This window comes from Pituophis catenifer, unplaced genomic scaffold (genome assembly GCF_029215685.1).
Source record: "Pituophis catenifer annectens isolate HBS135680 unplaced genomic scaffold, rPitCat1.0.hap2 SCAF_3, whole genome shotgun sequence".
Lineage (NCBI taxonomy): Eukaryota > Metazoa > Chordata > Lepidosauria > Squamata > Colubridae > Pituophis > Pituophis catenifer.
The window spans coordinates 202,734,820-202,748,124 of record NW_027256883.1 but is presented as its reverse complement, the minus strand read 5'-3'; the positions used below and the strand labels follow the sequence as shown (position 1 = coordinate 202,748,124).

The following is a 13,305-nucleotide window of genomic DNA, read 5'->3' as shown; positions in this document are numbered from 1 at the left end:
ATGCCTGTTAGGCGTGAAGGACAGGTATCTTTAGATTGTAGCATTATTACATAATATAGTAATTGATATTTTAAAGTTATAATTATGCCCCAGGGCATAACTAATTCCAGGATAGTCTGGAATTAAAATGAAATCCTGGAGAAAAGAAACAGCAAACCATTTTTGTATCGTATCATATGTATCAAGAAAACTATATGGATATGTTCATTCCTCTCACACACAGTAATTGTTTTCAATGGTCAATTCAGGCCCAAGACTATGAATTATATTAAATTTGTTTGTTTTACCATCTAGAACTTACTTGCTTTCTCCCATTAGTTGCAGAAGATAGAATACTTGAAATGGTCTCATGCCTCTGTCATCAGACGTAGAAAGAAAAAGAAAGATACAGATTAATTTCCATTTCTTAGGCCTTTCCATCTTTACCAAATCCAAAACAGGTTCCATGAAATGCCTTGACTCAATGTTATATTGAGAAAGACACATAGTTGTCATGAAGGCAATTGAAATTTAGACTGCCCCCATTCTGCATATTAAAACCGCATGGCACCAAAGCTTATGAGTTATTCAATAGGCCTGTCTAAGTGGACTGTACACCAAATGAGATCTATTCTGCTTCTCTAATCATGTGCAATGTCTTGAATCTGATCTCCAACTGGAGAGGCCTTCCGGCAGAGTTAGTATATTACTATGGCCTAGATAGACAGTGGCCCCTTTTGGGCATCAGAGACCGGTTCCATGGAGAGAGGTTTTTCCACAGACAGGAGGGGGGAGGGTAGTTTTGTATGCTGCCTGCATCCCACGGATGGGGCTTTGTTTGCACGGCCCGGTTTCTGGCATCCCATGACCCTATGCCGGTCCATGGACCGGGAGTTGGGGAACCCTGGTCTAGATTGAGAAAAGTGGTTAAGGTATAAGGCTATAAACCATGAATTCTAGTTTCACCTGAGGCACGAGGCCAGCTGGGTGATCTTGGGCTAGTCACTTTCACTCAGCCCTAAGAAGGAGGCAATGGCAAACCACCTCAGGAAACCCTTGACAAGAAAACTGCAGGGACTAATCCAGGCAGTTTTTGAGAAATGGACCCAATTGAACGGAAGGGGAAAAAAATGATTTGGTATCGTTGGTTGTCAATTGTTTAATATGCAGTTTTGTCAACAAACTTGCAATATATATTTTATAGTTAACCACTTTAAATCTCTTATTTTTCCATCTGTGCCTCAGTCATAAATAAGATATATGGTGATAGAAATTATTGTTAAACAGTGTACTAAAATAATATGTATATATGTTATTTTTGACAGCTTGAAAAATGTGTAGATGAAGCTATAAGAAAACATGATTTTCACGCATTGCAACAGTTTCAGCAAACAGATTTTTCTGATGATATGTCCCATAAATGCAGCAAGCAGTTTCTCAACAAATTAGACAAGCTTATATGCCAGGTGATGAAATTCTTTTTTGAACTGTATAAATTAAGATGGGGATTTATATAAAATATAGTTTTAAATAGTTTTAACTTTTAAAATTATTCATAGTATTATAAATGCAACATCAAACCTTGGAGATGAAAAGCATGCAGTACATTTTTATGATTACTAGGTGGCAGTGATTGATTGTTTGACTGATTCTGTGCTATTAAGTTGGCATGGACTCATAGCAATCGTAATAGATTTCTCCAGGACAATCGGTCTTTAACCTGGTCCTTGAGGTCTGCCCATTTCTGTTGTAACTGAATCCTTCCACTTTGTTGCTGAACATCTTCTCATTCCAACTTTCAAATCATTATAGACCTTTCAAGGTCTTTGCACAATGTGTCTGAAGTATGGTCATTGGAGCCCGGTCATTTGAGTTTTAAATGAGAACTCTGGGCTCATTTATTTGGTTATCTATTTGTTTTCTTGGCTATTCATGATATCCACAGGGTTTTCTCCAGCCACAGATGTCATAAATGTCAATATTCTGCTTCTTCAAGATCCATAAGTGGTTAGTGGCCTTCAGTTAGTTAAGTGGCTTACCCCGTCAATATTGCCTATTTTCAAAAAGCTAAACAGTTTCAGACTTAGTTAATTAAATCAGAGACTAGTTTAATGAAAAGAAGGACTAGGGGTGACATAATAGCAGTGTTCCAATATCTACTGGGTTGCCACAAAGAGCAGAGGATCAAGCTATTCTCCAAAACACCTGAGGCACGACAAGAAGCAATGGGTAGAAGCTAGTCAAGGAGAGAAGCAACCTAGAACTAAGGAGAAATTTCCTGACAGTTAGAACAATTAATCAGTGGGACGACCTGCCTCCAGAAGTTGTGAATTCTCTAACATTGGATGTTTTTAAGAAGAGATTGGACAACCATTTGTCTGAGATGGTATAGGGTTTCCTGCCTGAGCATAGGGTTGGACTAGAAGACCTCCAAGGTCCCTTCGAACTCTGTTATTCTGTTCTGTTCTGACACCACCAGGAAAATAGGGCTGTGCAAATTCTTTTAAAAGTATGTTTTGCAATATGCAGAAGTGCATATAATGCATGTCTTCCCAAGACATTAAAGCAGACACATTTTTTGCCTGATCTGAACAATTTCTAGCATTATTCCAGCAAAACAGGATGAAGGAAAAGTAAATACAGGTAGTCCTCGATTTACGACCACGATTGGGCCCAAAATTTCTATTGCTAAGTGAAGACATGTTAAATGAGCCAGTTGCCAAGTGTCTGAATGTTGATCACATTTAATTTTCATACTGTATGTATTTTAATCTTGGCTGTTCACCGCCCTGAGTCCTTCAGGAGAAGGGCGGTTTAAAAATTTAAATAATAATAATAATAATAATAATAATAATAATAATAATAATAATAATAATAATAATAATAATACATGACCATGGGGGTGTTGCAACGGTCATAAGTGTGAAAAATGGTCGTAAGTAACTTTTCAGAGCCATTGCAACTTTGAATGGTCAGTAAACAAACTATTGTTAGTCAAGGACTACCTGTATTCCCTGTCTCTTCACATTCCCTGTGCTTTTTTCCTTCTTTTTTTTGCTTTTTCTAAAGATGATGCTCTGAATGAAAACAAGATAGTTTTATCATGGCAATCTATAATGCAGTTTTGATAATCACAAAATTTCAAAACTCACATACAGTTATATGGCACTTTAGGCATTCCTTGTTAAATTGTATTTTTAATAAATTCCCAAATAAACAACTGACACAATCTCTGCATGGTACAAGTTGAAACAGAACAACTTTTTGCAGATTTGACAGCAAACTTTCTACTGATGTGCATTTATTTGTTAAATTTGATAGAATAGTAAAATAGTTCAGACGCCACATTTTGTTATTGTATTGCCTATGGATTTTTGCATAAAAACTGAAACAAGTCTTGATTTTTTTATGTGCACTTTTTAAAAATTTCAGCAACTTGACAGTGAAGACGTTAACAATGTTTCGACTTTGTTGAATACTCTTCAGAACCATGGCAGAAATATTAACATATTAGGTGAAGTTGGGTTTCCAGCCATGATTGAATATGGTCTTATTCAAAAGATAAGTATATAATATTGGGAAATAATTTTAAGACTAATTGGATAGCAGGTCTGCATGGGTTTGATATCTGCGTATGTTTGACTGCTTAGTGGTTTAACATTATTATTAATGTTATTCTGCAATTGTTTTTTGCATAAATGAACAAATAACCATAGTAATTGTACAATTTTTAATTTTCTTTTTGTACATGGTTAATTGGTTTGAAAAGGCCAAAGAGATTTTGGGGAAAAAAGACCGTGAATGTAATGAGGCATTTACTACTCTCTTTGAAGATTTCTTTGATGTCCTAATGGTAAATATATCCCATATATATTCTTTCACAAATTATGTGATAAATTTAATATTCACATTGCTTTGAAAAGCTTTTTCATATTTGGCTTTATTTTTACTCATTGATATGCCAAGAATAAGATGGGCTGAGGTTTACTAAACAACAACTTAAAATATGTATTTAATTTCAATTCTTACCATATGCAGATGATTATAACACTTAGCAATTCATTTTACATTAATCTCAAAAAGAATAGGTCCCATTTATGTATATCCAAAGGAATGCATTATTTATTGTTTTTTGAAAAAAAATTCTGAAACAATGTAGTATGTGCTATCCAGGACTACAGTAATAATAGTTATTTTCTGTGTGCAGAGCAATTTTAATATGTTGTTTATTTTAATTGTAGATAGTACATGATACCAGCAGTGAAGGTATGTCTGAAAATCAAGTATGATACAGTTTTTGACATAACGTTTTGTAATTTAAATGCAGCTATTTTGTCTTGGATATTCATTTACATCAGTGATTGTGAAGTTAAATTATATGATTCTGTAAATAATGCATTATATTTTCATCTAGGTAAAATTCAAACACTTGAAAATTTCATATTGCGAATAAGTGCTCTTGTTGCTGATAAGAGAATTAGTATTTATATTCAGCAGGAGGTAAGAATTCTTTTTAATATTATCTTTCTTGGCTTTTAAACTTTGAATCGGCTATCTTGCTATGTTTTAATAGCAATATTAATTTTCTGTGTTTCAGATATTTGAATAGGATATTAGACACAAATACTCAAACTTCACTTCTAAATATTAGAAAAAGAGGAAATCTATTTATTTTTTAAAAAAGCCTACTGTGTTGATTTAAATTAACCATACAGATATATTCAATAATGTACTTTATTTACCTATTTGTTCCTTTCTATAATTTCTAGTGTCTAGATACTCATCTTTCGGAACACCCTGTGTATTATAGGTAGTTTCTCGGCTTACAACCAGTCACTTACTTGTTTGAAGTTATGATAGACTTGAAAAAAGTTATTTATGACACATCCTTGAAGTTTTGATTGTTGCATCACCTCAGCAGTCCCATTATTGTGTTTCAGGCACTTGGCAAGCAAGCTTGTATTTACAACTAGTTACAATGTCCCACAATCACATGAACACAATTTGCAACTTTTTTTTCTGTCTTCCAGCAAACAATTCCCCTTGGTTAAATTGGATTTGGACTTATGATCCTATGAGTTGCTTAATGACCACAGTTATTCGCTTAACAACCATCATAAAAATGGTCATAAAATCAAGTCTGGTCTCATGATGACTGAACTTACAACCCCATGACTTACAACCAAAATTCCAGGCTCAATTGTGGTTGTAATTCGAGGACTAGCTGTGCATCATTCGAAACTATTTGTATTTTATCATGTATCGCTCAACACCTTGAGTTATATATAAAAAATAAGAAAAGTAGGGTAAAAAGAAACGAAATAATGCTATTGCATTACATACATGTATTTATTTGTCCAATATCTACGGCTGCCCGATTGCAGAGCAGTTTAAGGTAATAAACAAAGAGTTTAAGAAACGGATCATAATAACAAGAAAGAAACAAAACAACAAAACCTTCATATATAGCGAAGACAGAAATTGCATTATGCTGCACTAAGTTTACAATATTGCTCTTGGCAAGTATTTATTGGAAGAGCCAGCTTTTAAGGTCTTCTGAATGATAGCAGAGTTGGGGTCATATGGACCTCAAGAGAAATGCTGTCCCTGATGGCAAGCATGACAACAGAGATGGTGTGCCTATAAGATGCCATTGTTTTGTTGATTGAAACTCAGAGCACGCTGACCTTTTGTGATCTTAGAACAGTATACAGAAACAATGAAAGAAAGATGGCCTCCAAATATCTAGGTTCTGAACCACAAAGGACTCTTATAGATACTCTCAGCACCTTGAATTACACCTGGAAACCAACTGGCATCCGGCACAACTTGCAAATAGAGGTGTCATACATGTGTACCAGATGTGCCCGTAACTGGTCTGACCCAGCCTTAGCAGAACCAAGAAACGGACTCCTTGTCCCGAAAAAACCCTCTTTATTTAGCTATTGTGAATTCATGGCATTCACACACAGAAAAGTCCAGGCAATAATCCTTCCAAAGGTTTAATGCAATAACAGATCTTATCAGTCCTTGGATAATTGCCAGACTGAGAGCTTCCAGTCGCAAAGCTGTAAAATAATTCCTGGCAAAAAGTCTCTGAGGCACGAACCACAATAAGCAAATCTTCCGAAAGAAATACGAACATCTGCAACCACCACTCCCCTTTTGCTTCTATTTATTCCCCAGTCAGGGAGGGGGCATTCAGCATCCACATGTGCATCTCTTCCCAAGTCAGCCCCTGTTCCTCAGTTGTTCTCTCCTGACAGCTCTACGCATACTTGCATCTGGAACAGGCCCCAGCTGTTTTCCCCCACTTATCTCCAACTCTGAAGGCAGCTGGGACAGCTCTGACTCTATCTCTGCTTCTGACGCAGAGCATCCATCAGAGCCTTCCCCAGACTCCAGGACTGGCCCAAGTTCCTCCCCAACCTCCTCATCATTCGAGTCTGCCGCCAGTTCCGCTGGCAGCTGGCGGGCCACAACACTTAACTATTTGTGCTGTTGCATTATATACTAGCTGTAGTTTCTGAGTGGTCTTGAGGGCAGTTCTAAATAAAGTGTGCTACAGTAATCCAAGCAACAGAGCCTGACAGTGACAGTGATAGTGAGAAGGCTCTCCCTGTCCAGGAATGAGCCCAACTGGTACAGAAGTTGATTCTGTGAAGACCCTTATAACCACTACTACCACCGCTTATTTGAGCAGAACTGCAGGGCTGGGAGGACTTTCAAAACATAGGTTACATGTAGAGAAATGCAGTGCTATCCAAAAACTAAAGCAGAAGAGTCCCTGGAAAACCCTGCACTCCCCATTGCTCAGTCCTACTAGGGTTGAGTCTCAGGCTGTTTCTTCCCATCCAGACCTGACAGTAGCACTTGGTAAAGCCAGGGGCCAAGATGTACAACTGGGTGTTATCAATTCAGCTAGTCCTTGACGTACAACCACAACTGAACCCAAAATTTATGTTGTTAAGTGAGACATTTGTTAAGTGAGTTTTGCCCCATTTTATGACTTTTCTTGTCACAATTGTTAAGTGAATCACTGCAGTTGATAAGTTGGTAACCTGGCTTCCCCATTGACTTTGCTTGTTGGAAGGTCGGTGATTACATGACTCAGGGACACTGCAACTGTCATGACGATGAGTCAGTTGCCAAGCATCTGAATTTTGATCATGTGATCATGGGGATACTGCAAGGTCGTAACTATGAAAAACGGTCATAAGTCCCTTTTTTCAATGCCATTGGAACTTTGAATGATCACTAAATGAACTGTTGTAAGTCGATGACTATCTGTATATTGATTATACCTGACCTCATGCAGTTGCATACTTCACCACTGAGATACATCTCTTGTAAATATTAAATATTAAAGAATGTTGAACTTTGAGAAACCCCACAGAACTAAACCTTAGGCTTAATACTACCTCCTGCTCAGCATTTATTCTGGCAACCATTGATTTTGATTCCATGGTTTATTTTTCAATACATTTGTTTAGATGGTCGCTGTGATTGTGTCAAAATTTACTTCCCTTTTAAGGGAAGATCTTTCCTTTGCTCTATTGATTGCCTTTATTTTGCTAGGAAGTATAACTGCATGTAGCACAACTAACTCTTGAGAGGCAAAATAATTAAAACTAAAACCTCCTTCATTACATTACGTGGGTATTTAAAGATGTTTGGGGCATTATACTGTGTTTTTAAAATGCTTAATATTCAATTACCTCTTTTTATTATCTTTAGGCAGTAAGAAAGCTGAACACCATGCTTATTGCTATGCCTCGAGATATTAGAAAGAAAACAATTTCTACAAAGGAAATGCTACAAGTCATGTAATTAACTTTAATATAACGTTCACATTTAACTTTAATATCACCCTGGGGTCCCTTGTGGAAACCAAAAATCTTGTTAGGATAATGTTATTTCATGTTGAGATCATTTCATTTATGTTTAAGCAGAATTTGTTCAAAGTTAAACATTTTTAAAGTTAATCTTAAAGAGTTGATGTAAATATAATACAGTTCTGTTAATTATGAATAGTATGCAGTGTTTTTAATAAGCAACAACTTATACACAGTTTAAATTGGTTTATGGCTATCCCATTGTACTTTTCAAAACCTTCTCATAGATGGACCAAAGATTGCATTTGGGGAGTCTTCTTTAAATTCTCATCTCACTTGTTTCAGATAATACTTTAAAGATGGAATATTTGTATTATAATATTGTGTCAGCAAGAACGCCGGTAACTTTTGACTCTGTGAATAAGACACAGGTAGTTTATCAATTTAAATGTCTCCTTCAGGCAAGAGAGCTTGAATAACTAGAGAATATTTCTGTAATCCCTATAGCTTAATTTGACACAATCCAATAATAAATAGGAATTCCTTTCCCGAAGAAATAGAATTTATAAATACCTTTAATGATATGTCCCCTTTGGAACAAAATCATACCATAGCTAAATTGTCCTGGTTAAGAGAAAGGTTGATTAATAAATACATACAGTCTCTATCTATAACTTCAATCCTCCTAATCTTAAACGCTCTGAAAAGGAGAGATCGGTCCATGAGAAGAAGCAAATATAAAAGAAGGGAGATGTAGGATGTATACCCAATAGTAAATAAAATATATAAACTATTGAAAATAATGTTTATTAAATCATATCAATAGTTTTTATTATATCAAACATTTCTTATTTGTACTTTTTTTTATAGAATCAAAAGCTAAGAACAAATCATTATTCACAAAAACAATACGTGCAAATATGTTTGGATACATGCTGATTTTTAAAAAATAATTCTTAAAAACATAACAATGCTTCGTGCCTAGATTGTTCTTAGTTCTGGGCATCATCTGGAACTTTAGATTGAAAATAATAAACTGTCTGAGAATTGGTTGGCGTCCAATCTGATGACATTCAAGAAGTTATTAAAGCTCTTCCAGGCTTTGGGCAGGGTAATGGTTGAGTCCCTATTGGATGGAGTTTTGGGGATTTATATGTTTTATTCATACTGCCTCTGGTCTGTTTTTTTGTCCTTTGGGTTTTTTTTAACTTTCAGTTTTATGTTGTCCAGAGTCAATGGGTGGCCTATAAATTGGATAAACAGACATAATTTTACAATACATGTAATGTTTAAAAAGCCAGTCAAACTAAATCACAGTATTTGTTTGACAGGAATGATATGGGGAAAAGAATTTTGGATGCTGGGGGTAAGCACAGATTATGATTTCAACAAATGTATTAATGTTATCCAGAGCTATTTAATTCTAAGCATGTGTATTTTAGAAGTTTTCTCTAGCTTCCATGCCATACATGAAAACAATCTTTTAATAGGACCAATGATACAGATAGTATAGACCCGTGATGGAGAACCTATGGCACGCATGCCAGAGGTGGCATGCAGAGTCCTCTCTGTGGGCATATATGCCGTCACCAGCTGCTCTTCTGGGTTCCAGCGAGCACATGCGCACCGGCCAGCTGGTCTTCAAACCCGGAAGAGAGCAGCTGTCCGGCGTGCATGCGTGCGATGGAACCCGGAAGAGCAGCTGGCTGCCGCGCGCATGTGCACCAGCCAGCTGCTCTCTTCTGGGTTCTGGCACACGCACACGCACGCACACGCTCCAGTTTCGGCAGTTGGTGCCAAAAAGGTTAGCCATCACTGGTATAGACATTAATTCGTTCATTATATTTTATCCAATCATTAATACATCAGCATGAGCTGTAGTGGCACAGTGGTTAAAATGCAGTACTGCAAGCTACTTCTGCTGAGTGCTGGCTGCCAGCAGTTCGGCAGTTCTATTCCGATGGCTCATGGTTGACTTGGCCTTCCATCCTTCTGAGGTCGGTGAAATGAGGATCCAGATTGTTGGGGGCAATATGCTGACTCTAAATTGCTTAGGGCTGTATAAAGCACTGTGAAACGGTATATAAGTCTAAGTGCTATTGATATTATCAATTCGTTGGTTTACTTATTTGTTTTTCCCTGACATGCCAATTTTATTTTTTTAGCTGCTTTATTTTGACTACAGTAGATAGTATTTAAGTACAGCACCTAACTTCAAGTTAAATCAGAGGGTTGAAAGAGATTGTGTTTTAAGCTAGTGATTGTGTTTGGATTTTTAAGAGCAGGTGGTGGACCATTTCATAAGATTTTCTTTTTCCTAGGAGGTAAGAATACTTTCAAATAAGGAACTGAAGAATAGCCAGCCACCATTTTTATTTTGTAAGAATATCTCTGAGGCTTATGTAGATACTGAAGGAGTCTTGAAAATGCAGGTGGTACTGGCCTACAAGCTAGCTTCCCATTTTGTTAGAAGTAAAAGAACATTTTAAAAATTCAAATACAGTGGCAGAGATTCTTGTGGGCACTAAGAAAAGTGTCCATAAATATATTCATACTTATGAACGCTACATTGAGTACTTCAGATATATACAACAGATTATATGTATTGTTTGTGAATGTGTATATATGGTTCATTTTCAGGCAGTAACATTTAATTACTATCAAAAAAATTTATGGTAATGCTCCTGCCATATGTATTATAGACTATGATCTTCAAGTTGCCATTACTGAAGCATTATGCAGAATGACATCAGAAAAACAAAGAAGAGAGCTGGCAATCCAGTGGTTTCCAATGGATTTTGTCAGCAGTGCATTTAAACAAATTAAAGATTCTGAGTTTGAAACAGTAAGTCATATTCAAATACTGATTCTTTCAAAATAGGAAAATTGTCAAAGGGTTTATACTACTTTTCTCATTAAACAGGACTGCAGGAAGTTCCTTAACCAAGTTAATGGCATGCTTGGAGACAAAAGAAGGTATGCATAGCATTAACCAAATACAGATTTCTAATTACAGAATATATACCCTAAATAAACATGACTTTTCATAAGTTGAAAAAAATAAGAGTCACAAGATCAGTCTTTGAAGTTGCTATTCATGTTTGCCAACATCAGCAATCCAAATGTAGCACTAGCTGTTAAAGAAACTTAATTAGTGCATCTCATTAAATTTTATCTCATCAATGTTTTGAGGGTGTGTCCTATTGTATGGCAAAAGCTGGGATAAAACCAATTACATAATAAGTACTCCATATAGCTTATGGAGGGGAAATCATGGGTATTTTTATCAGTAGTGTATGTTTTAACTTTTCCCCAAGGAAAAGGGTGAATGGAAATGGGAATTCTATTTTTCTGAGTAGACATGAAGAATGAAGCAATTAAACTACTTTTATTATGAAAATACTGTACTCTCTTTCAGGGTATTTACCTATCCTTGTTTATCAGCTGCCCTTGGTAAACATGAGGTAAGTTGTTTTCTTTTGACTATGTTTCACAATATATTATTTGAAACTTTATGATGCTTTATTTGAATTTGGGAATTTTGCATTTGACTGGTAATAATTCAAAGAGTTTTGATTTAGAAATGGGAACAGAATGTTTGTTAAACTAATATCAGAACTAGCACAGCATAGAGAGCCTGTTCAGACATAAGCTATTTTAGGATAGAAATTAGCTACTTAGCTAAACTGAGAATGGCGATTAACTCCATATCCTTTCTCACCTCCTTTTAAGTCCTGTCCCCTTGTGCATTTGCTTTATGCTTTATGTTCTGGCCTTGTGCTTTAACTAGAGTTTGAAACCAATATTAAATCACAGCTCCTATTTTCAAACATAAAACTGAAGTTTAAATACTAAAATAAAGCACTGAAGCTGTTCCACAAGAAGAGCGAATCCACTGTCATCAACTTACCCTTGGCATGATAACCCATAATTATTAAGATGAGAACATTGCAAAATGTTATAAAAGGTTTATAATGGTTCTTTTTAAAAATCTGATTCTATTATAGCTACAGATGCCAGCAGATGAAAACCTTGAAGAATGTTGGATTGACTTTAACGTTGGTAGTAAAAGTATATCCTTCTATGTTGCTGCAGATGATGAAGTAGGTTAAGTTTTCTTTATTGAATCCAACTTATCAGAAACAGAATAATTTATTGTGAAAGTCAAATGTTAAAAAAGCTCCTTCCTTCCTTCCTTCCTTCCTTCGCTGCATCTCATCAGTTAAGTTTTAATATGATCATCTTTAAAACATAAAAATTTTTTCATGGTTTTTAAAGTATACATGGTAAAGAATATCAACCCATTTCTCAGTGTTTTTTTGCAGATGCATACTTTCTTTCAAATTAAATAATTATTAAGCTTTATAATACATTATACATATATGCTCCCCCTCTTCCTGATGAAGATCAGTCTCTTTCCATTGCTGTTGCTTAGGCATTCCATTATCCAGCAATCATTTTACCAGCAATGCCGGAAACGGCATTGGTCGCGTTGGTGGATGATCTCTGGAGGTCTCGGGATAGGGGTTGTTCCTCTGTCCTGGTCCTGTTAGATCTCTCAGCGGCTTTTGATACCATCGACCATGGTATCCTGCTGTGCCGGTTGGAGGGGTTGGGAGTGGGGGGCACCATTCTGCGGTGGTTCTCCTATCTCTCCGACCAGTCGCAGCCAGTGTAGGCAGGGGGGCAGAGGTCGACCCCGAGGCACCTTGTTTGTGGGGTGCCTCAGGGGTCGGTCCTCTCGCCCCTTCTGTTCAACATTTATGTGAAGCCGCTGGGTGAGATCATCTGTGGCTTTGGGGTGGAATTCCATCAGTACGCTGATGATACGCAGCTGTACATCTCCACCCCAGGCCATCCCAACGATGCCCTTGAAGTGATGTCCCGGTGCCTGGAGGCCGTGCGGATCTGGATGGGGAGTAACAGGCTTCGACTCAACCCTTCCAAGACCGAGTGGCTGTGGCTTCTGGCGTCCCGATATAGCCAACTGGTGCCATCGCTGGCTATTGGGGGCGAGCTATTGGCCCCCACAGATAGGGCTCGCAACTTGGGCATCCTGGATGCACGGCTGTCTTTAGAAGAGCATATGACGGCCGTGGCCGGGGGGGGGGTTTATCAGGTCCGCCTGATTTGCCAGTTGCGTCCCTTTCTGGATCAGGACTCATTATGCACAATCACTCAGGCACTCGTCACTTCCCGCCTGGACTACTGCAATGCTCTCTACATGGGGCTCCCCTTGAGGAGTACCCGGAGGCTCCTACTGGTGCAGAATGCGGCCGCGCGGGGGATTATGGGAGCGAGGGGTCGCTCCCATGTGACACCTCTCCTGCGTGAGCTGCATTGGCTTCCAGTGGTCTTCCGGGTGCGCTTCAAGGTGTTGGTTACCACCTTTAAAGCGCTCCATGGCATAGGATCTGGGTATTTGCAGGACCGCCTTCTGCCGCCGATAGCCTCCCACCGACCAGTACGCTCCCACAGAGAGGGACTCCTC

The 13,305-nt window shown here is 37.6% G+C and overlaps 1 protein-coding gene across 1 annotated transcript in view; it reads left to right on the top strand.

The window, feature by feature from the left end:
• SYCP2 (synaptonemal complex protein 2) overlaps positions 1-13,305 on the top strand; it is a 48,408-nt gene continuing 35,103 nt past the window's right edge. Inside the window, exons 1-12 of the mRNA XM_070940100.1 lie at positions 1-24; positions 1,305-1,445; positions 3,412-3,540; positions 3,728-3,832; positions 4,221-4,245; positions 4,394-4,479; positions 7,717-7,805; positions 9,146-9,180; positions 10,517-10,659; positions 10,738-10,790; positions 11,233-11,278; positions 11,822-11,917. Coding sequence (XP_070796201.1) covers positions 1-24; positions 1,305-1,445; positions 3,412-3,540; positions 3,728-3,832; positions 4,221-4,245; positions 4,394-4,479; positions 7,717-7,805; positions 9,146-9,180; positions 10,517-10,659; positions 10,738-10,790; positions 11,233-11,278; positions 11,822-11,917 — 972 coding nt within the window. The remainder of the gene's footprint in view (positions 25-1,304; positions 1,446-3,411; positions 3,541-3,727; positions 3,833-4,220; positions 4,246-4,393; positions 4,480-7,716; positions 7,806-9,145; positions 9,181-10,516; positions 10,660-10,737; positions 10,791-11,232; positions 11,279-11,821; positions 11,918-13,305) is intronic.